This window comes from Heptranchias perlo, chromosome 4 (assembly GCF_035084215.1).
Source record: "Heptranchias perlo isolate sHepPer1 chromosome 4, sHepPer1.hap1, whole genome shotgun sequence".
NCBI lineage: Eukaryota > Metazoa > Chordata > Chondrichthyes > Hexanchiformes > Hexanchidae > Heptranchias > Heptranchias perlo.
Window position 1 is genome coordinate 26,704,398 of NC_090328.1, and position 22,628 is coordinate 26,727,025.

Below are 22,628 nucleotides of genomic sequence, written 5' to 3' on the forward strand. Positions count from 1 at the left end.
GCAGCTTAGAAAATATAAATCATGATTGAAAGTAATCTTCTGCTTTCCTTCCTCTCTGTAGAGTGAGGCAAGGCAACCAAGATGACAAAATAAAAGCTTCTTTGCTTTTCTTTATTAGATGTAGAGCATTGGAAATAATATTATAGTATTACAAATAGCATCAAGTTAAGGAAAATTGGAAACATTACTTTGGTATTACCAAATAATGTTACAGTTTTATAATGTCCTGTTTTGGATAATTATGTAAGAGTTCAATCAATAACATTTTCTTATGGCACTCATTTAATAATACCAATTTTTTTTTATTGTTTTGAACTTCTGATAAACATCCCCCTAAACAACAGCAGTAAAGCTGCAGCTGTCAGACCTGCTTATTTGGAACCAATTTCTGAGATTTTCATTTTGTATTCTCAATTATAGTGATAAAACTAGACTAGATGTGACAAGTACTTGCTACTGAGTATTATATCTGAATCTAAGTTCTTAAAGTATTTTGATTTTAAAGTAAACCTTTTTGTTATTTTGGAGGGGGAATAGAGAGGGAATTCTGGGTGTTATTTCTGTCCTCCATGAAATTCTGCATTCTGTTGGTGATTACATTTCCCAATTTTTGGAAGTGCTTTCTTGATGAAAATTCAGTGATTTATTTCAGATGGTACAGATCACCAGAATTATTGTTTGGCGCCAGGATGTATGGTGTTGGAGTAGACATGTGGGCAGTCGGTTGTATATTAGCTGAGCTACTTCTTAGGGTAAGTGCTGATGAATGAGATAAACTGGGTTTAAAAAAAATCTCTTTAAATGTTATTAAAAATTTGGTAAAATAAATTACTTCTCCTCTCATATGCCCTCAAATAATGATTTCTACCTTTGTTTGAAATGTTCGTACCATTCTTTACTGATATGTTTTAATGAAAAGAATGTATTACATGAAGCTTTAGCTTTTTTCTGGTTTATTCTGTTAGTTGTAGAATCATCCTCAGTTGTTCTAAGACCATCATCTCTGGAAAGTGTCCTGCTCCCATTCACCACTTCTCTGCCCATTCCATCCCTCCCATGCCCCTCTCATGGCCTTTCTGAGTAAGTTTTGCTGAATCAGTGTAAGTTAGCTGTGACTTTGTCCTCTGGGACGTGAATTGAGATTGGACAAACTGTCTCTGCCTTGAGGCACTTGGCAACTGTAAGAAAAGAATAAGTCTCCATCTGGCTGGTCTAGAGTAATGCCTTTGTCCCAGAGGTGGAAGAGTATTGTACCAACATGCAATTCTTGGCCGCCACAGTTATATTTTTAAATGTAGTAAGTGATGTATGTTTGCAGTCTAGTTAATTAGATTAGATATGAGTGATTTGTAGGTATTGATTGCTTGTCATTTTCCTAACTGAGAGAGCCCTGGGCAAATGACCTGCTGATACTGCCCTTCAACGAGCCAATAAGAGGTTCTGAGAGACTGGCCTATGGTGGCTGACCCTCTAATATACACTGTAGCCTCACCGTAATGAATTTGTTAGGGGAACACAAATATGTTTGTTGTAATGAGGTGTTCATTTTACTGAATTGTTGTACTTCCTGACTGTACTTACAATGCTGTGGTTGGCACTTGTTAGTATTTCGCACATTCATTTTAATGGACGGAAAATTGTACCCTTGCAAGCACAGAAGAAGGAGGGGGTGTAGTCCTGATAATAAAGGATGACAGAAGGACAGTAGTGAGGAAGGATCTTGACTCGGAAGATCGGGAAATCTCGGTGGAAATAAGAAACAACATGGGGCAGAAACAGTGGTGGGAGTAGTCTATAGGCCTCCTAATAGTAGCTATACTGCTGAACAGAGTATTAATCAAGAAATGATAGGAGCTTGTAACGAATGTAATGCAATGATCGTGGGGACTTTAATCTTCATATAGACCGGACAAATCAAATTGGCAACGGTAGTTTGGAGGACAAGTTCATGGAATGCATTCGAGACAGTTTTCTAGAACAATATGTCGTGGAACCAACCAGGCGACAGGCTATTTTAGATCTAGTATTGTGCAATGAGACAATGAGAAAATCCATACCTTCGTCTTTACCTCAAGAGGAGCACAGTGACCACTGGAGGATTAAAGCCTTCAATTTATTGCAGTGGGACCATACCCATGGTAATGTTATGCTGTAGAGTGCAAATCACGTAGGAACTGTCATGGAGGTTGTGATGGCACTAGAGAGCAAGCCTAGGCAGCAGCTGCAGTGAAAGGCTGGTTATGCCATTAATCCATGCCGCAGTCCAGTTGAGACTTTTGCAGTCTGGATGTGCATTGCGGTCAGGGTCGGAATTCTCCGGTGAATGATTCGATAGTGTTGTATTATTGGTGCCCCCCCCCCCCCTTTTTCCACGATAATCTTGAAGAGTCCTGCACCCATCAGGAAGCCAGTTTGCACCTGACTATTTGAGTAGCTAGCACAGTGTAGTTGTCATTTACTTTTGAAAACTTTTGGAATTCTTTTGAATTCCAAAGCCCTTTTCTAGCCTGCTATTTCAAGGGGTACTGACTGCATTTCAATTTTATTCATGTATACTACAGTAATGGATGGTTTGAGAAGACAAAAACCTTTTGTAGGCTTAACCGTCTGTTATTTTGTTTTGACACAGACTCCATTTTTACCTGGAGATTCAGATCTAGATCAGCTGACAAAAATATTTGAAGCTTTGGGTACTCCGACAGAAGAACTGTGGCCTGTGAGTTACGTTTTTTTTAATATGAAAATTAGTATTTCATTTAAAGAGTATGAATGAAAACTCATTGGGGGAAAATTGGATAGGAGCTGTTTTTGGGCGCAGGTAGCAATCAGTGTTCCGTTCCAGGCCTTGCATGTGGAATCAATGCAATTTGCACTTTCCACCTTCAGAGGGAGCTCAAACTCTTAAAGGGAGGATGTTTCTTAGAAATCTCTTAAAGGTAGCTGGTACCTATCAGTTGCTGAAAATAACAGTCTACTGTCTGCACGGAGTCTGAACAGAGATCAGACATTGCACACGTAAAACACAGATGCAGGTCCCATACCTATGTTTATACACTGATGAGTTAAGTTAAAACATTGAATAAAGGTTGCACACTACTAAATCCCACATCCTCCAATCTGCACGCCGGACCTCACCAATCTGCCAATCTGAGTTGGTACCAGGCCTGCGAGAGTGCACGCACCAAGGTTCTCTGCTGATGCACTAGAGACCTTGGTGCAAGAAGTGGACAGAAGGAGGGATATCCTACATTCACAGGGGGGTGGGGGTGGGGGCGGGGGTGGGGGTGCAAGAGGCCCTCCAGACATATATCCAAAAGGCAGTGGGGGATGAAGTCAATGCCAGGCGCACAGCATCATGAACATGGATGCAGTGCAGGAAGAAGTTCAATGCTTTGACATTAGTGGTCAAGGTGAGTGAAGTCAAGTGGTGTCTCCTACCAACTGCACCACGCACTACACCCCCATCCCCCACATACCAACAAACTCTTTCCATCAGTACTCAATTCTTCCAACCAGATGCTTCTTCTCACCCTTACACATTACCACTGTTTCAAGCTGCCCACCCACAACTCACAGGCCACACACACTGGCAGCTATTCAACCATGACAAGCACATCACCCAGACACACGTCCCGCTTTCTTGCAGGAGAAGGTGGCGCATATAAAGAGGCAGCAAGTGGCAGTGGCATTTAGCCCCTCGAGCCTGTTCCATCATTCAGTGAGGTCATGGTGGACCTGTGACCTGACTCCATATACCCACCTTAGCCCCATATCCCTTAATACCCTTGGTTCACAGAAATCTATCAATCTCAGATTTAACTTTCACAAGTGAGGTAGCATCAACTGTTGTCTGCAGAAGAGCTTTCTAAACGTCTTCCACCCTTTGCGTGTAGAAGCATTTTCTAACTTCACTCCTGCACGTCCTGGCTCTAACTGTTAGGCTATGTCACCACGTCCAAGTATTGAAGTGTAGGATACCTCCAAAAACAGTTACAAATGTATTGGCAGCCAGAAGCAATAATCCAGCCACTAAACTGTAAATCCTGCATGGTCCCTTTAAATAGCACCGGTGGGGGGGGTCCTCTAGGCACTCTAAGACACATTCAGATGGTCGGGGTTAAGACTGTGCGTTGAGTTGAGCGTTAGACTCCATTTTGGGACTTATCACTTTAAATCAGCATTGCACACTGATTGAAGCCATTTTCTCCCTACTTTACATGATTCCAATGTTCGTTATCTGCGCCTGCGCTAACTCCTTTACCAAGATGGCGTCTGGCGCACGTCACGCTGGAAACGTGCGTGCGCATCCAAGACGCCATCTTGGATGTCAGAGAGGCTGTATAGCGCCAAAACCACGGACGCTACACGGCCCAATTTAGCGCTCACTGTATTAAATGGGGTCATAAGTATGAGGTGAGTACTGAGGTAAAGGGTACTTGTCCTACAGCAGCTGGTTTAAAATCAGAACTACTGATTTTGTGGTTATCTCCTGCCCAGAGACCACCAGTCCCTTACTTCAATTTAGTAGTTTCACTTTAGACTAGCCCTCCTTTAGGCTTAGCCCTTAATATTGGAGTTGATTTGGTCTTCAGCACTGGGGCATAAGAGCTTGGTGGGCAGAAGACCTTATTATAAAATAATATGGTCTTCTGCTCAGGATTTTCCATCCATTAAAATGAATTATGAGTAGCTTATGCCTAATTTTGTAATATGGGGTACTGCCTGCCAAGAGGAAAATCTACCCTAAAGTTTCTTGTTTGACCAGTATGCAACATGTTTGAAGAACAAACTGAACTGTTTTCTGGGCCTTTGTGCACAACAAAAACATCAGAAGTGGAATAAATCTTTAAGCACCATTGATTTAGTTACACAATATACTTCATTTGTCTGTAAGAGTTTCTTCGTTTTGCCAGAATGGCTATCAACAAAATGAACATTGTTTATCTGATTAGATACTACCCCTGACCATGTTGTAAAAGCACAAAGATGCCTGATCATTTTATTGTAACCATGTGTTATTGGGCACTTTTGCATTATGACCAGGCACTTTGCATTTCTTTCACACCCACAACCAAAACAGATGCCTCAGATTTTGCATGAACATTTTGTACTTGCAGAGCATGACAAGCCTTCCAGACTATGTATCATTTAAAAGCTTTCCTGGAACTCCACTTGAGCATATATTCAGTGCTGCTGGGGATGACTTACTGGAATTGCTACAAGACCTGTTTACTTTTAATCCCTGCACAAGAATAACAGCTACACAGGTAAATGGACACTTATTCATTATTCTGATTTACATAAGGGGCTGAGAGCTACAGTTCACTCTCAATTCGGTCAACTAGGTTTGCGCTTCAGCAGGATTAAATGTATAAGTATAAAGCCATATAAATACTGTGGCTGCAAGAGCAGGTCAGAGGCTGGGTTTTCTGTGATGAGTGATTCACCACCTGACTCCCCAAAGCCTTTCCACCATCTACAAGGCACAAGTCAGGAGTGTGATGGAATACTCTCCACTTGCCTGGATGAGTGCAGCTCCAACAACATTCAAGAAGCTCGACACCATCCAGGACAAAGCAGCCCGCTTGATTGACACCCCGTCTGCCACCCTAAACATTCACTTCCTCCACCACCAGTGCATCGTGGCTGCAGTGTGTACCATCTACAAGATGCATTGCAACAACTCACCTAGGTTTCTTCGATAGCACCTCCCAAACCCGCAACCTCTACCACCTAGAAGGACAAGGGCAGCAGGCACATGGGAACAACACCACCTGCACATTCCCCTCCAAGTCGCACACCATCCCAACTTGGAAATATATCGCCGTTCCATCATCGTCGCTGGGTCAAAATCCTGGAACTCCCTTCCTAACAGCACTGTGGGAGAACCGTCACCACACGGACTGCAGCGGTTCAAGAAGGCGGCTCACCACCACCTTCTCAAGGGCAATTAGGGATGGGCAATAAATGCCGGCCTCGCCAGCGAAGCCCACATCCCATGAATGAATTTTTTTTTTAAAGTATGGGAATGGACAATTAAATACTTTGGAGGGCATTTTCTTCACCCTCTTCCTCCTCCCCCGCCCCCCACCCCCCCATTAGTCAAACATCCAACAAGCTTATCCAGTGCATCGCTGAGCCATAGAGACCAAGAAGGCCCTAGGTTCAGTCCCTGGTCTCTGCTGAATTTGCTAATATCAGCTGGGGCATTGATAATTGTGTTGCAATTGGCCTCAAAGTCCCTGGGCTAGAGACGGAATCCTGGCTAATGTTGTCATCCTAAATGCTAGCCAGTGACTCCTTCTTTAAGTTTGTGTGTGTGTGTGGTTATCAGATGAGGACAGGATTAGGTGAAATACAGAAAGGTGACCAGCACTAGTAGAACTTTAGTCCAGAAAGGAGTCAATGCCTTTGAGAGGTGGGGAAATAAAATTGACACAGGAATTTGGCAAGAAAAGAAAAAGACTTCATGGGAGACTGGTTCTATTCTTGTGCCCATGGAGAACCCACGATAGTGCGAAATCATTCATAGCCTGTTGGAAGGGGATGCTTGATGAGTTAATTAGCTTGTTCTTTCATACTTTCTGAAGTTTGAACTGACTGGTGGTACTTTGACTATGTTGCAAAATTATGTTCTTTCAAGGCGCTGAAGAAGAAGTATTTTAGTAACCGTCCAGGACCAACGCCAGGTCCTCAGTTGCCCCGACCCAACTGCTCAACGGAAGTCTTGAAAGAGCAAGAGGTTAAGACAGGTTTCAAGCGTAAACGAACTGAAAACATGGAGCAAGGTAATGGGTAGCCTTCTCTCATTGGATTTTTCCACTTCTCAATTTTTTTCCTGATATTGCTTTCTAAGCTGCTTAACCTCCACTCTTAACTAGAATTTTTTCTATGCAGAGGTGTTGTGAGGCTATGGAATGCCCTACCAGCAACAGTGGTGGAAGTAGAATCCATAATACTTTTTAAAAGAAAAGTGAATAAATACTTGGGGGAAAAAAAAATTCAAAGGATATGAGGAAAGGGTAGGCGAATAGGACTAAGTATATAGCTCTTTCAGAGAACTGGTATAGGCACAATAGGCTGAATGGCCACATCCTTTGCTGTAAAATTCTATGATTCTAGTGCCTTCATTTTCTTTTCATTTTGCACCATTTTGCAGCATGTTTAATTTACTGGGTGTCTCCCAATAAAAGACCTGGCACCAGCAGCTGTGCATCTCTAAAGGGTCTGTGACCTACCAAAAGAGTTAGTTTTCACAGGCACTTCCAGAGGCAGCCATACTTCAATGACAAGGTGAGTATTGCTGTCAGAGATGGAAGCAGCCATGTTTTCTGACTGGCGACAGCATGAGTGTTTAGCCTATTCATCCAGGCTAGCAAAAGTGTCTGTGTGCTTGCTGGTCTGTATGCCAGGAGTAAGAAGGAATGATTGAGTTATGTACATCCCAATTTTGAGTGAGATGAATTTTATGTTTAACTTCCCATCAGGTATTTTCTTTAGATCACAAATGCAATGTTAAATATAACATTTTATTTGTCATTTTATTTTACTTATTGTAAATATAGATACGGCAGTGCTTTGATATCTCCCACACCTATAGATGAAGCAACTTTTATCTCTATCTAGAAAAATATGTCCACATCTTGGAAATCCTATTGATTAGGAATTAAAGTTTAAATTATAGCTGTTACAGCCTCAAAAATCTTATGTTTGACTAATCTTCCATGGAACTAGTTTAAATTTCTAGCCAGCTGATCTTACGACATTACTGTAAATAATCATCAATGCCAGAACATGGCTGATAGCTGGGATAATCTCCTCTTCTGTTACTTTCCAAACTGATATTTATATATTTTGTAGTTTTTTTTGTTAAAGAAATGCTAGGGCTGGGGTATGGCACATGCCTATCATTGTCAGCGTCCAGAATGCACAAGTTGGGTACAACAGCCTGAGATGCATAGTAAAGCGTCCTCTACTGTACTGACATGGTGTCTTAAACCTAATCTGTGAAGAGTACCCTCCACGACACCAGTGTGACATTTCTATTTCCCATGCCATCTATCCTTGTCGCCTCTGACAGAAATGATCTATTTGTTCCAAACTATAGATCACTTTATGCACTCTTAGTTGAGACTATTCAAATTAATTTCACTTAGCACCCTTTCAACAGGCAAAGAAGAGACTTTGATCTCATCTATCTGAGCTGGAATTAAACCCTGATTCTTTAGCTGAAATGAATCTGAGCCAACTCCACTGCCTCATCTACTCCTTAAACTGCTGATTTTGAATCAGAAAGTGCCAAGGTTAGAAATTTGAACTAGTTGTGCGACAATTTTTGGAGTAATTTATAAACTTTTTCTAGGGATTGAGTGCAATAATCAGTTCCCCGAACCTGAATAATTTATGCTAATAGGCTGTCGAAGAGCAATAATGTATTAAATGGTCAAAAAAAACAGAAAATGCTGAAAATTCTCAAGATTAGGCAGCATCTGTGGAGAGAGCAAACAAGTTAATGTTTCAAGCGTGCGAATGCTTCGTCGGAACTGGAAGATACTACATATGAACCGCATGTAAAAATGAACAGGACAAGGAAAAGGGGAGGGGGCAAAAACACATGCAGGAAAAGAAATAGAATGATGTGTAAAGTGCTTGTGTGGAAAACAGACGATGATTAAATGGCAGAAGTGATATAAACATGAGATATTAGGAGTTATAATAAGAGAAATCAATGAAATAATAGACATATATAAGACATAGAGAGTGCGTGAATAGTTAAAGGGGTGGAGGACTAGGAAGGTTAAAGGGAAGCTTGAGAAAGTGGAACAGGCTCCAGTGGCTCAGGAGCCTGGTAGATGGAAAAATCAGATCAACACCAAGCATGCAGACCACCCTCATGGCACAGTGTTCCAACAGGGGGTCCCCACCTCAAGCACTAGTCAGCTCCCTCCCCCAATCCCCAGAAACGCTGGCATACCCTTTCCACATTGCCAGCACTTCCTGCTGGTGTGAAAATGAAAGCTATTGTTAAGGTCTGAAGTTGTTAAAGCCAATATTACGGCTGGAGGGCTGCAAAGTACCTAGTAGAACGATACAATGATGATCCTCGAGCTTGCATTGAGCTTCATTGGAACAGTGCAGAAGGCCAAAGACAAAGAGAATCAGAGAATTGCAATGACAAGCTCGGGGTCACACATGGAAAGAATGGAGGTGTTCTGCAAAGCGGTCACCTAATCTGCATTTGGTCTCCCCGATGTAGAGGTGACCACACCACGAGAAGCAAATGTAGGAATGGGTCGGAGGAAGTACACATAAATTGCTGTCTCACCCAGAAGGAGTGTTTGGGGCGCTGGACTGTGGTGTGGGAGGAGGTGAATGACTAGGTGTTGCAGCTCCTCAGCTTGCATAGAAGATGGCAGGGGCAGGAGAGCAGGTGATGGGAAATGGCAGAGTAGACAAAGGTGTCCCTTCAGAAAGCTGAGAGGGGAGGGGAGGACAAGATGTGTTTGGTGGGTGAATTATGTTGGAGGTGGCAGAAATGACAGAAGATGATCTGTGGCATGTGGAGGCTGGTGAGGTGGAAGATAAGGACAAGGGGGAACCCTATAATGGTTCTTACTGAGAGGGCGGGGGTAGGGTGAGGGCAGAAACATAGGAACTCAGACTGTCTACTACATTAAAAGAAAATTCTCAGCTGAGGAAGAAGGAGGACATTTCAGAAGCTCTGGTGTGGAAGGCAGTATCATCAGAGCAGATTTGACAGCAAAACTGGGAGAAGGGAATGGCGTCCTTACAGGAAGCAGGGTATGACTAATCTAGGTAATTGTGGCAGTCAGTCAATGGAAGGTCCATCCCCAGAGGTAGAGAGAAATCAAAGAGGGGAAGCAGAGAGTCAGAAATGGTCTACATAAAGATAAGGAGGGATGAAAATTTGAAGCATTGAAAATTAATGAACTTCTCTAGATCAGAGCAAGAGTAGGAAGCAGAGGAAGAGTAGGAACCAACACAGTCATCAGTGTAATGGAAAAAGAGGTCAGGATGGCCTGAGTAGGACTGGAACAAAGAATGTTCAACAAATCCTACAAAAGGACAGGCATACAACACCTTTTTATCTGGGGGAAGTGAGTGGAGTTAAAGGAAAAGTTGCTCAATGTGAGAACAAGTTCAGTTGGGCAGAGGAGGAGGGTGGTGGTGGATGGGAACTGGTTGGGGGAAGAAGCTGAGGGCTCATCGGTGGTCCTGGTGAGGGATAGAAGTGTAGAGGGACTGTACATCTAGAGTGAAAAGTCAGCAGTTGGGGCTAGGAAACTGGAACCTGATAAGGTGGCAGAGCATGTCAGAAGAGTTGCAGATGTAAATGGGTAGGGACTGGACAAGGGGGAAAAAATGAAGTCAAGATAAGAAATAAGTTCAGTCTACCAGGGCAGTTCTGTTTGTAGATCTTGGGAAAGAGGTAGAAGCAGACTGTGCAGGGCTGGGGAGCTGTGACATTGTTGGGTGGGGAATCTCTAGAGGAGATGAGCTCAGTAATGCTCTGGGAATTGATGGCTTGGTGTTCGGTCGCGGGGTCATCGTTCAGGAGGCGTGTCCAGAGAGTTGGTTTTCAGCCTTGTCAGGGTAGAGGTCCTTCTGGCATACAGCAACAGCACTCCCTTTGTCAAGAAATTGATAAAGAAAGGGAAAATAGAATATGAGAGTAAACTAGTGAGAAACATAAAATCGGACTGTAAAAGCTTCTGTAGGTATGTAAAAAGGAAAAGACTGGTGAAGGCAAATGTGGGTCCCTTACAGACAGAGATGGGAGAATTTATAATGGGGAATAAGCAAATGGCAGAGAAGTTAAACAAGTACTTTGTGTCTGTCTTCACAGAAGAAGACACAAAAAACCTCCCAGAAATACTAGAGAACCAAGGGTCTGGCGAGAATGAGGAACTGAAAGAAATTAGTTTTAGTAAAAAAAATATTACTAGAGAAATTAATGGGACTGAAAGTCGATAAATCCCAAGGACCTGATGATCTACATCCCAGGGTTTTGAAACAGGTGGTTATAGAGGTAGTGGATGCATTGGTTGTTATCTTCCAAAATTCTATAGATTCTGGAACAGTTCCTGCAGATTGGAGGGTAGCAAATGTAACCCCACTATTTAAGAAAGGAGAGAGAGAGAAAACAGGGAACTACAGACCTGTTAGCTTGACATCAGTAGTAGGGAAAATGCTGGAATCTATTATAAAGGATGTGATAACAGGACACTGAGAAAATAATAATAGGATTTGGCAGAGTCAATATGGATTTATGAAAGGGAAATCATGTTTGACAAACCTATTGGAGTTCTTTGAGGATGTAACTAGATAAGGGGGAGCCAGTGGATGCATTTGGATTTTCAGAAGGCTTCCGATAATGCCCCAGACAGGAGGTTGGTGAACAAAGTTACAGCACGTGGAATTGGGGGTAATATACTGGCATGGATTGAGAATTAGTTAACAGACAGAAAACAGAGAGTAGGAATAAATGGGGCTTTTTCAGGTTGGCAGACTGTGACTAGTGGGGTACCGCAGGGATCGGTGCTTGGGCCCCAGCTATTCACAATCTATATCAATGATTTGGATGAGGGGACCAAATGTATTATTTCCAAGATTACTGATAACACAAAACTAGATGGGAATATGACTTGTGAAGAGGATGCAAAGAGGCTTCAAGGGGATATAGACAGGCTAAGCAAGTGGGCAAGAACATGGCAGATGGAATATAATGTGGAAAAATGTGAACTTTGGTAGGAAAAACAGAAATGCAGAGTATTCTTTAAATGGTGAGAGATTGGGAAATGTTGATGCTTAAAGGGACCTGGGTGTCCTTGTACATGAATCACTGAAAGCTAACATGCAGGTGCAGCAAACAGTTAGGAAGGCAAATGGTATGTTGGCCTTTATTGCAAGAGGATTTGAGCACAGGAGTAAAGATGTCTTCCTGCAATTATATAGGGCCTTGGTGAGGCCCCATCTGAAGTACTGTGTACAATTTTTGTCTCCTTACCTAAGAAAGGATATACTTAACATAGAATTAGTGCAACGAAGGTTCAACAGACTGATTCCTGGGATGGCGGGATTGTCGTATGAGGAGAGATTGAGTAGAGTAGGCCTGTATTCTCTGAAGTTTAGAAGAATGAGAGGTGATCTCATTGAAACATACAAAATTCTTACAGGGCTCGACTGGGTAGATGCAGGGAGGATGTTTCCCCTGGCTGGGGAGTCTAGAACCAGGGATCACAGTCTCAGAATAAGGGGTAAGCCATTTAGGACTGAGATGAGGAGAAATTTCTTCTCTGAGGAGGTGAATCTTTGGAATTCTCTACCCCAGAGGGCTGTGGAGGCTCAGTCATTGAGTACATTCAAAAAAGAGATCGCTAGATTTCCAGATATTAAAGGCATAAAGGTATATGGGGATAGTGCAGGAAAATGGTGTTGAGGTAGAGGATCAGCCATGATCTTGCTGGATGGCAGAGCAGGCTCAAGGGGCCGGATGGCCTTCTCCTGCTCCTATTTCTTATGTTCTTATCTGGTTTGATAATGATATCAGGATTGGATAATTTTATCCTTGCCGTAGTACATATTATTAAATGGTCAATACTATACTACCATGTTGAGTAATATTTATATATAAACTTTTCTTAGAATAACCTGTCACTTGTTTTCTGTAGTCTGTGCTTTCAAAGTTTTCATTCAGACCACTCGGCTCCAAACCTCATTACAGCCTTGGTCCAAACATGGACAAAAGAGCTGAATTCCAGAGATGAGGTGAGAGTGACTGCCCTTGACATCAAGGCAGCATTTGACCGAGTGTGGCACCAAGGACCCCTAGTAAAATTGAAGTCAATGGGAATCGGGGAAAACTCTCCAGTGGCTGGAGTCATACCTAGCACAAAGGAAGATGATAGTGGTTGATGGAGGCCAATCATCTCAGCCCCAGGACATTGCTGCAGAAGTTCCTCAGGACAGTGTCCTTGGCCCAACCATCTTCAGCTGCTTCATCAATTAAAGTCAGAAATGGGAACGTTCGCTGATGATTGCACAGTGTTCAGTTCCATTCGCAACCCCCCCAGATAATGAAGCAGTCTGTGCCCACATGCAGCATGACCTGGACAACACCCAGGCTTGGGCTGATAAGTGGCAAGTAACATTTGTGCCGGGCAATGACCATCTCCAACAAGAGAGAGTCTAACCACCTCCCCTTGACATTCAACGGCATTACATCGCTGAATCCCCCACCATCAACATCCTGGGGGTCGCCATTGACCAGAAACTTAACTGGACCAGCCACATAAATAAAGTAGCTACAAGAGCAGGCCAGAGGCTGGGTATTCTGTGGCGAGTGACTCACCTCCTAACTCCCCAAAGCCTTTCTACCATCTACAAGGCACAAGTTAGGAGTGTGATGGAATACTCTCCACTTGCCTGGATGAGTGCAGCTCCAACAACACTCAAGAAGCTCGACACCATCCAGGATAAAGCAGCCCGCTTGATTGACACCCCATCCACCACCCTAAACATTCGCGCACCGTGGCTGCAGTGTGTACCATCTACAGGATGCACTGCAGCAACTCGCCAAGGCTTCTTCGACAGCACCTCCCAAACCTGCGACCTCTACCACCTTGAAGGACAAGGGCAGCAGGCACATGGGAACAACACCACCTGCACATGCCCCTCCAAGTCTCACACCATCCCAACTTGGAAATATATCGCCGTTCTTTCATCGTCGCTGGGTCAAAATCCTGGAACTCCCTACCTAACAGCACTGTGGGAGAACTTTCACCACACAGACTGCAGTGGTTCAAGAAGGCGGATCACCACCACCTTCTCAAGGGCAATTAGGGATGGGCAATAAATGCTGGCCTTGCCAGCGACAGCCACATCCCATGAACGAATTTAAAAAAAATTCAGTGAAGACATGGTGTACCCTGTTAACAGTTTTTAAATGAATTAATCTTTTTATTCACAAATGGACTGTGTCCATTGTAAAACATGGTGGTTTAAACTTATTCATCTCAAAAAAATATAATTCCAGAGACTTGACCTTTCTCTGAGGACTATCTTTCCTTAGTGTTGTAAGTATTGAAGAATTAAGATGAAAAAAAACAAATTGACTGTCCTCTAGATGAAACACATTTGCCTTTTCCAAAGATCCTGAAGTGAAAACAGATGATGCTTCATGGATTCCTAATTTAGTGCCTTGTTTTGATTAACAAACAATTTTTTCAGTTTGGCGTCTTTAGATGAGGCCTAAAAGCATGCATGTTTTTTTTGAAATCTTCGATACTAGATTTATTTTTCTGGACTATTTTTGAATAAAACAGGATGGTAAATTTTGTCAATCAAATGGCAGTCTAAACATACTCACAAAGAGGAATGTGTGTTAAAGAAGGCACAGATGCTATGTATGGTATCTAATGAGATAGGATTGATCAAATCCCCTACCACCCATCTCCAATATTTGCATTTAAGTCTTATTCAGGCCTAATTCAATCAAGCCTTCATACCTGTCTAAGTACATTGTTAAATATTTTGATTTTAAATGAAGGTACTTGTTAGGAGATCCTAGAAGTTATGCAACTTATTCTTCAGATAAAATTCACACAGATAATATGCAATCCCCTTTGCCAACCCCCAAAGAAAGAGAATTAAGTATTTGCAAAGCTATTTGGCAGAGTTACAAGAATCTTTCTCATCCCATTTCTGGGTCAGATGAAACAGTCCTCCCAAAATATTTCATCATCTCGGGACCATCCAAAGGAAAGAGAATGAAAACTAGCAAGGAAATAGTCTTGTGACACAAGTAAATAGTCTTATTTATCCCAGCTTTCTAGCCTAAAGCGTGATAAATCTGTCATTTCGCTAAGAGTTCCTTTAAGTGTGATATTAAGAATAATATGTCTCCCATATGCAGGGAACTGCCTTCTCTCCCCTGGATTGTGACAATGTCCCTATTCTAGTACCCAGTAAGTTCTAAAGTAATGGTGGCAAATTTTTTTTTTTAAGATTGAGTGCCATATGGTAACAAAATCCAGAATGAGAAAAGGTCAATCAAACTCTTTCCATGAATATTTATCACGAACTTCCCTACTTGAAGGGAATTATCTTACATGATCCTCTTACTTTAAGGGACACTTGAGTTCCTTCCCTTGCCTCCCTAGAGGGAGGGGGAATACAAGCAGTGCTATTATTATCTCTCTAACCTTGAATCCTTTTCTCAACACATCGATCTAGATCCCATTAAAGTGTCAACTGACGCTGAATCAACTATTTTCTTTGCATCAGTTCCATGTATCCAGTAACCTGTGGGGAATTAGTTTTGTCTACTCTTGAACCTTACTTGAGGCTTGTGTCCTCCGCTTCTAACATCACTGCCCATGCTAAATAGCTTGCTTACTTCAATCTTATGCAAACCTTTTTCACATTATCTCGTTATTTCAACCTCTTTATTGTCCCACTTAAGTCTTTAATTTTAATCAATTTTGAGAGTGTTAAGGTTTTAAACACATCAGTTTGATGTGGCAGCTCTAACACATTTGTCTGGTGCCACTAGTGACATGTGCAGTCTGTTGTGTTCACTTTTAATTTCCCTCTGCAATTTCTTGATCTTCCTTTCAGTTTTCAACATAAGCTTTTTTTAAAACTGGCTGAGTCTCTGGCTCATACCTATTGGGGGTAATTTTAACTCCCAAGAACGTGTGGCCTGAGGGCGGGTGGGTAGTAACGATTGTTGAATTCTTCAGTGGACCGCATCCCGGCTCCAACGCACCCATTTCTGGGTTTAATCCAGGAGCGTTAGGATGCACGCGCAACAAAACGTGGAAGTCCCATCCCCACTTAAAAGCCGGTGGGCTGATACTTAAAGGGGTAATGTACCTCATTGCGATAGTTGAGGCACTTAATTTTTTTGTGTATTAGAAATGTAAAATAAATTTAACCTTAGCTGTTTGGGTTTCCCATCACTTCAGATCCACGTCAGGTGAAAGCAGGCGAGAAGGTGGACCCCCCACCCAGTCTACTGCAAGGCCCATGGGATGTCTTCCACGTCCCCCCACCACCACCACCACCCCCACCCCCACCCCGACTTCTTCCATGGCCCACAGTCTCTCTCTCTCTCTCTCTCTCTCTCTCCGATTTGCAGCTCCTTTCCCTCTGGACAGGCACCAGCATGTCAATCTGGTTGCCTGGCACGTGGGAAACCCGGATGCATAAATACTTACCTTCAATTGAGTTGCGATCGCAGAATGCAATGCACTCACTTGACTTCCTGGTTCCCCATGCGAATATCTGCACACGTGCGGGGTTCCCGGCTCTGAGCTAAAATTATGCCCATTGTCTGTGATTCTCAGTTCTCTCTTTATTCCCCTCTGTGTTCAACAAAATCTTTTCTTTAATTATTTTCTGTCCTCCAGCTGACTCTGTGCTGCTATCCCTCTATTTATGTTCTCTATTTTAACTCAACTGTTCCCTTTTACTTTGCCTTGGCTCATTTTGAATCTTCGCTATTCTGTTATATCCTGGTATCTACTCGGCCCTTTCAAACTTGTAATGATGCTCCTGCATTTAAATTATGACTGTTTTTGTGACTGCCTGCTTCTGTCCCATCACCAAATGGTGCTTCCTGAATGTGGATGTTCTTTGCTTCTCACTTGCTCTAGCTGGTGCTGACAGCACACCTCCAGAAGGCCCAAGCCTTGGCCAATTGTGACCAGGAGACAGACGGCAATACTAAGTCCTAGTGAGAATGAAGTCTCAATGTGGTTGGTTTGATTCTCCCTGCTCAAGGCATGTGCTGGGTTTTTCTTTTTGCTCTAGGGGGAGCATTTAGTGCCACTGTACACCTGAAAGAGAAGAATGATGGAGTGGCCCATAATAATGAAAGCTCCTCAGTTATATTAGATGGTATACACATTCATTAATGAAATACTCCTACTTCATTCTTAAAATTAAAACATTGTGAGGAAAGTTTCAGGTATAGTCACCCCCAAGAAAAAGCCCGTGGCTTTATTCATTGATGCTAACTATATGCTAGAAGATGCAGAAGAACCCCAAAATGTCTAATTTTTCTTCTGTTTTAAAAAATAATCCCAGCCAATTCTCCTTCCTGGGGTGGTGGCGAGCATCTGCTTAGTTTGAAAACCTACATTGTGCCTTGTGATAAACAGTGAGCTCAATTCAATTTGCAGCATTGATGGTTCTATTGGAGTTGTAGAAGTTGTTCCATTTGTTTCATGCAGTCTGTGTCCACCTAGATTTATTATTTAACAAAGATTTATTTTCATTAATATCCAGATGTAAATGTGTTGCACTTATTTTTAGGTGGCCTGGCTAAGAGATTAATTTTCTGACCCTTGTTGTCGACTGCTGCTGATACTGGACAGAAATGGAACCAACATATGTGATAAAAGTTAATATTCCTGTTACATATTGTAACACAAAGACTTAGCTGCTGTGTACAAAGTGAAGTAGATTCATTGCATTTAAAAGAGTCCTGATTGTGTACTTGTGAATAATGATGCATCAGTAATTTTTCAATAAACATTTAAAAAAATTGGACATTTACTCATCCTGTTGCATATGTTGCAATCAAATACTTTTTATTCAGGTTTTGAATAGAGAACTACAGCTCTGTTTTTAGCTAGATCATGGCACCTGTCTGGCCAGGGAATATTGGTGACAGAGGGGCCCTTAAAAAAAACAGAGGAGAAAATGCTGAACATTAAAAGATTCAAAAAAATTCCTTAACTGGCATGAGTATAATAGTCAGTTGGTGTGAGTATAACGTTTGGGTGCTGGATCTGCAGGATACAAGTTTTACTGTCTGATATGTTTCTCCTTTAAATCAAACACGTTGCAGTGTGGGATGTTCAGAGGAAAGGGTTATAAGCAGGTTAGTATAGCAAGGAAGGTAAAAGTATAGCATTGCCATTTATTATTATAATCAAACTACCACATTAAATTATCTATTATTGTACAGAAATCTGTTTAGAAACTACTGAGAAATACCAATGACATTGCCAACTATTCACACAGCAAAGTAAAGGGAAGGTAGTAGTTATAACCTTTACATAGTGTGCAGCACAGAATCAGGCCATTCGGCCCAACAAATCCATGCCGGTGTTTATACTCCACACGAGCCTCCTCCCTCCCTACTTAATCCTACCCTATCAGTATATCCTTCTATTCCTTTCTCCCTCATGTGTTTATTCAGCTTCCCCTTAAATACATCCACACTAGTCGCCTCAACTACTCCTTGTGGTAGCGAGTTCCATAATCTAACCACTCTCTGGGAAGTTAACCTGATCATATTTGAGGTGAAGTCTAACCCATCAATGTAAAGTCCCCAATCCAAACCTTACAATAATCTCAATCACAATTTTGAAAATTACAGATGTGGGCCATGCATACTGCATGAACAAATTGTCTTGCAGAAGGACCCATTGATGTATTTTACATTTATTTGGGGATAAGGGTATATCAAACAGTGATACATTAATCTTATCATAGGAGGTCATCAGTAAATCAGCAAATGTTGGGCCAATGAAGTGTATATAAATCCTCAGCTTCAATCTTTCCATCAGTGGGTGAATACTACGTTGTCATCTCAATAAATTGAATGTTTTATATCCAACTTTATGTTTCACCTAAAATAAGTTTCCTTCCAAAACATGGGAGTAAATAGAAGCTGTGTGTGTGTTGTGTCGGCTGAATACTCCTCTCAATACTTATTTGTATTTACTTAAGATTTTTTGAAATGCGATACCCTGAGAATTCTATATGCTCTTCTAATTTTACCTACATAAGTCACTGCACTTTGAAATATCTACTTGTACGTGGAATGCTGAGATATTTCTAAGAGATTGACGGGGTGCTAAATAAATATAAATCCTTCTTGAAATACACATAGCTCCACCTGAAGGTTTGACATTTTAATTCAGTGAACAGGTGGGCCATCATGACCTGGAAGATCTCAGAACAGATCTCTGATCTGCGCTGAGTTAGCTGATCTCAGTAGAGGCATAATAAAGGAGTATTCCCATTTCTGATAACTATGCTCTGCGTAAGTGTGGACGTAAGGTAAGGACTGTAGGTAAGGGCTCAGCTGTGATGCTGCTGTGGTTGCATGGCTTTCTGATACTCACTAACCAGACTGATATGAATAATGGCCAATGTTGTGATGTATTGCAGGATGTCTGGGGCCTGTAAAACCATATCTCAGCAAAGGTCAACACCCTAAAGAGAGGAGAAATAAAACATTTTACCTTAGAAGGATTGATGTGTGAGATCTGTTATACACGTAGTTTGTAATATTTTTTTATTTGGATATCATTCTAGTGCAAATCAACCACTGCTTTAGTGCAGGTGTCCTAATTGTTGTCTCTATTTCCCAACTTACATCTTCGTGTTGCTTTTCATCCCAACTTTGACTCCCATTCAACATTCTTAATAATCTACTTCCCTGTTAGTTGACATTATATTGATGGCCTCCTTTTTAGTCCATTCAGTTCTTGTTTCTTGCCTGTCTCCATCATTCCTTGGCTCAGTGTTAGCACTCGCCTCTGAGGCAGAAGGTCGTGGGTTAAAGCCCCACTTGAGCACAGAATCTAGGCTGACACTTGAGTGCAGTACTGCGGGAATCGTGCACTGTTGGAAGTACTGTCTTTTGTATGAGATGTTAAACCAAGGCCCCATCAGCCCTCTCAGGTGGACGTAAAGATTCTATGGCACTATTTGAAGAAGAGGAGGGGAGGTTGCCAGTCTCCTGGCCAATATTTATCCCTCAACCAATGGTCCTTTATCTCAGTGCTGTTTGCTGGACCATGCTGTGCGCAAATTGGCTGATGCATTTGCCTGCATTACAACAGTGACTCCACTTCAAAAGTACTTCAGTGGCTGTGAAGTGCTGTGGGATGTCCTGAGGACCTGAAAGGTGCCAAATTAATGCAAGTTCGTTTGTTCTTTTTTACGAATCATTCTTCGGGATGTGGGCGTCTCTGGTAAGGCTGGCATTTATTGCCTATTTCTAATTGACCTTGAGAAGGTGGCAGTGGGCCTCCTGCTCAAGCGGCTGTAGTGCATGTGGTGAAGGTACTCCCACAATGATGTTTGGTAGTTAGTTCCAGGATTTTGAACCAGCGACAAATGAAGGAATGGTGATGTATGTCCAAGTCAGGATAGTGTGTGGCCTGGAGGGAAACTTAGAGATGATGGTGTTCCATGCACCTGCTGCCCTTATCCTTCTAGGTGGTGGAGGTCAAGGGTTTGAGAATTGCTGCCAAAGAAGCCTCGGCACATTGCTGCATTGCATCCTGTAGATAGCACACACTGCAGCCACGGTACTCTGATGGTGGAGAGAGTGGATGTTTAATGTAGTGAATGAGTTGCCAATCAAGCCACCTGCTTTGTCCTGGCTGGTGTTGAGCTTCTTGTGTTATTGAAGCTGCACCCATTCAGGCAAGTGGTGAGTATTCCATCACGTTCCTGACTTGAACCTTGTAGGTGGTGGAGAGGCTTTCTGGAGTGAGGAGGTGAACCAGTGGGACAGGACATAACTAGCGATGGTGATGGAGGCTTCTGGGATGTTGGCTGATAGATAAGATTCTTTAAGTATGTCAGTCTGTTACTTGACTAATCTGTGGGACAGCTCAAACCAGTCTCCAGATGTTAGCGAGAAGGGCTTTGCAGGATCGACTGGGCTGATTCAATGCCTAGGTTGCAGCTGAGTTGTCTATCTGGTTTCATTCTTGTTTTCCTTTCTAGCAGTTTGATACAACTGCTAGGCCAACAGAGGGCAATTAAGAATCAACCACGTTGGTGTGGGACTGGAGTCACGTATAGGTCAGAGCGGGCAAGGACATCAGGTTTCCTTCCCTAAAGGACATTAGTGAACCAGTTGTGATTTTATGACAATCCAACAACTTCATGTTTACTTTTACTGGTCCTAGTTTTTTATTTCCAGATTTTTTAAAACTGAATTCAATTCTCAAACTGCCATGATGGGATTTGAACTCACGCTCCCTGAATCATTAGTCCAGGCCTCGCCTTTATTTTTTTCCTCACTGTATACTATGGTAGTAATATCTGTTTGTTCTACCTTCTCTTTATTACCAGCACTCTCATGCCTGTGTCAGAAAACCTTTATTTTCCACTTTTCTCTCAATGGTTGACTTCCTCTCACCCCATTTCCTTCTCTCCCTTATCCTCTCTGTAGCTGACAAATGGAAACAGGTCTGATGCTGATTAGAGGATTTGATGACTATTTCACCTGACCTCAGGCCAGTATTAAACTACATCTCTGTCTGTCTCCATAGTATCAAATTTCAAACAATCAGTGCAAGTGTTTAAAAAGTGTGTTTTTAAAAAAAAAACACAACCTGTATAAGAAATTATGCAACTCTGGGCCAAACTATAGATAGAGTGCAATGGACCTGATGTTTATTTTTTACAATATTACTGAACATTTAAAAGCTGTATGAATATAGAAACCATTTTTCTTAAAATGCTGTATAAAATTCTAGTCTTATTTCTGATGGCTTTTAAAATCTTATTTTATGATCTTTCGTTGGATTTTTCCAACATCCTTATTTCTTATCTGTTCTCTCATGCTGGGAAATGGAAGTGGTCCTGGCTGAAAAGAGCAAGGCAGCACCTCTAATTCTGGATAACAGTTGTCATTTTGAGCTGCCTCGTTTATACTACAGCACCTTGGTATTGTAGGAATTACAAGATGTGATGCACCCCTTGGTACAGAAAACCATTCTTACCGCTGCAGCAGATGGATTTGCTTGACAGAGGTCATTGTCCGAGTTCAAAGCTCGAGAACTGTAATTTGAACTAATTCAAGGAAAAAGTTAAAAATGAAGAATTTTCTGAAGGAAAAGCTACAAATGGATTGCAGAAGGAAAATAGGAACAAATAATATTCATTCACCTCTGACAGACGGTATTTATTACAAATGTATTCTTACCTACCAGCAATATTGCTATATAATATTCATAATTCCATGTGGTGCAGTGTTTTGATTTGAATAAATGTTATCTCGAAAACTTACCTCTTTTTAAAAATCAAAACACCAATTGTAGTTGTTATATGAACAGACCCTGTTGGTTACTAGGAGCGCAAAAGGGCGGAGGGGGGTGCGGGGGAGATTTCCTCATGGCTTCTCCTGCTGCACTGCCATTAACTTCGGCACAAGCTCAGAAACCCCGTTCTTGCGTATAAACCGGTTTCCACTGAACTTCCGAATCTATGGTGGCGCAGCGGAAGAATCCCTGAGGAAATTCATCCCATTGGGGAAATGGACTACCTTCTGGGCAACACACTTTATGGAGAATGTCAAGGCCTTAGAGAAGGTGCAAAGGAGATTTACTAGAATGGTACCAGGGATGCAGGACTTCAGTTACGTGGAGAGACTAGAGAAGCTGGGGTTGTTCTCCTTAGAGCAGAGAAGGTTAAGGGGAGATTAAATATAGGTGTTCAAAATCATAAAGGGTTTTGACAGAATAAATAAGGAGAAACTTTCCAGTGGCAGAAGGTAACCAGAGGACACAGATTGGCATAATTGGCAAAAAAAAACAGGGGCGAGGTGAGGAGAAATTTTTATATGC

The 22,628-nt window shown here is 42.1% G+C and overlaps 1 protein-coding gene across 3 annotated transcripts in view; it reads left to right on the forward strand.

The window, feature by feature from the left end:
* The window catches only part of cdk7 (cyclin-dependent kinase 7), a 38,273-nt gene extending 16,202 nt beyond the window's left edge, over positions 1–22,071 (forward strand). The window contains exons 8-12 of one of the 3 annotated variants that reach the window (XM_067982645.1): positions 653–752; positions 2,630–2,716; positions 5,118–5,267; positions 6,644–6,788; positions 21,233–22,071. In XM_067982645.1, coding sequence (XP_067838746.1) covers positions 653–752; positions 2,630–2,716; positions 5,118–5,267; positions 6,644–6,788; positions 21,233–21,255 — 505 coding nt within the window. In that variant the 3' untranslated portion in view covers positions 21,256–22,071. Of the gene's footprint in view, positions 1–652; positions 753–2,629; positions 2,717–5,117; positions 5,268–6,643; positions 6,789–17,340; positions 17,574–21,232 lie in introns of those variants that run through there. The other 2 variants (XM_067982644.1, XM_067982647.1) reach the window with 2 other exon arrangements.
* Positions 22,072–22,628: the final 557 nt, after the last annotated feature.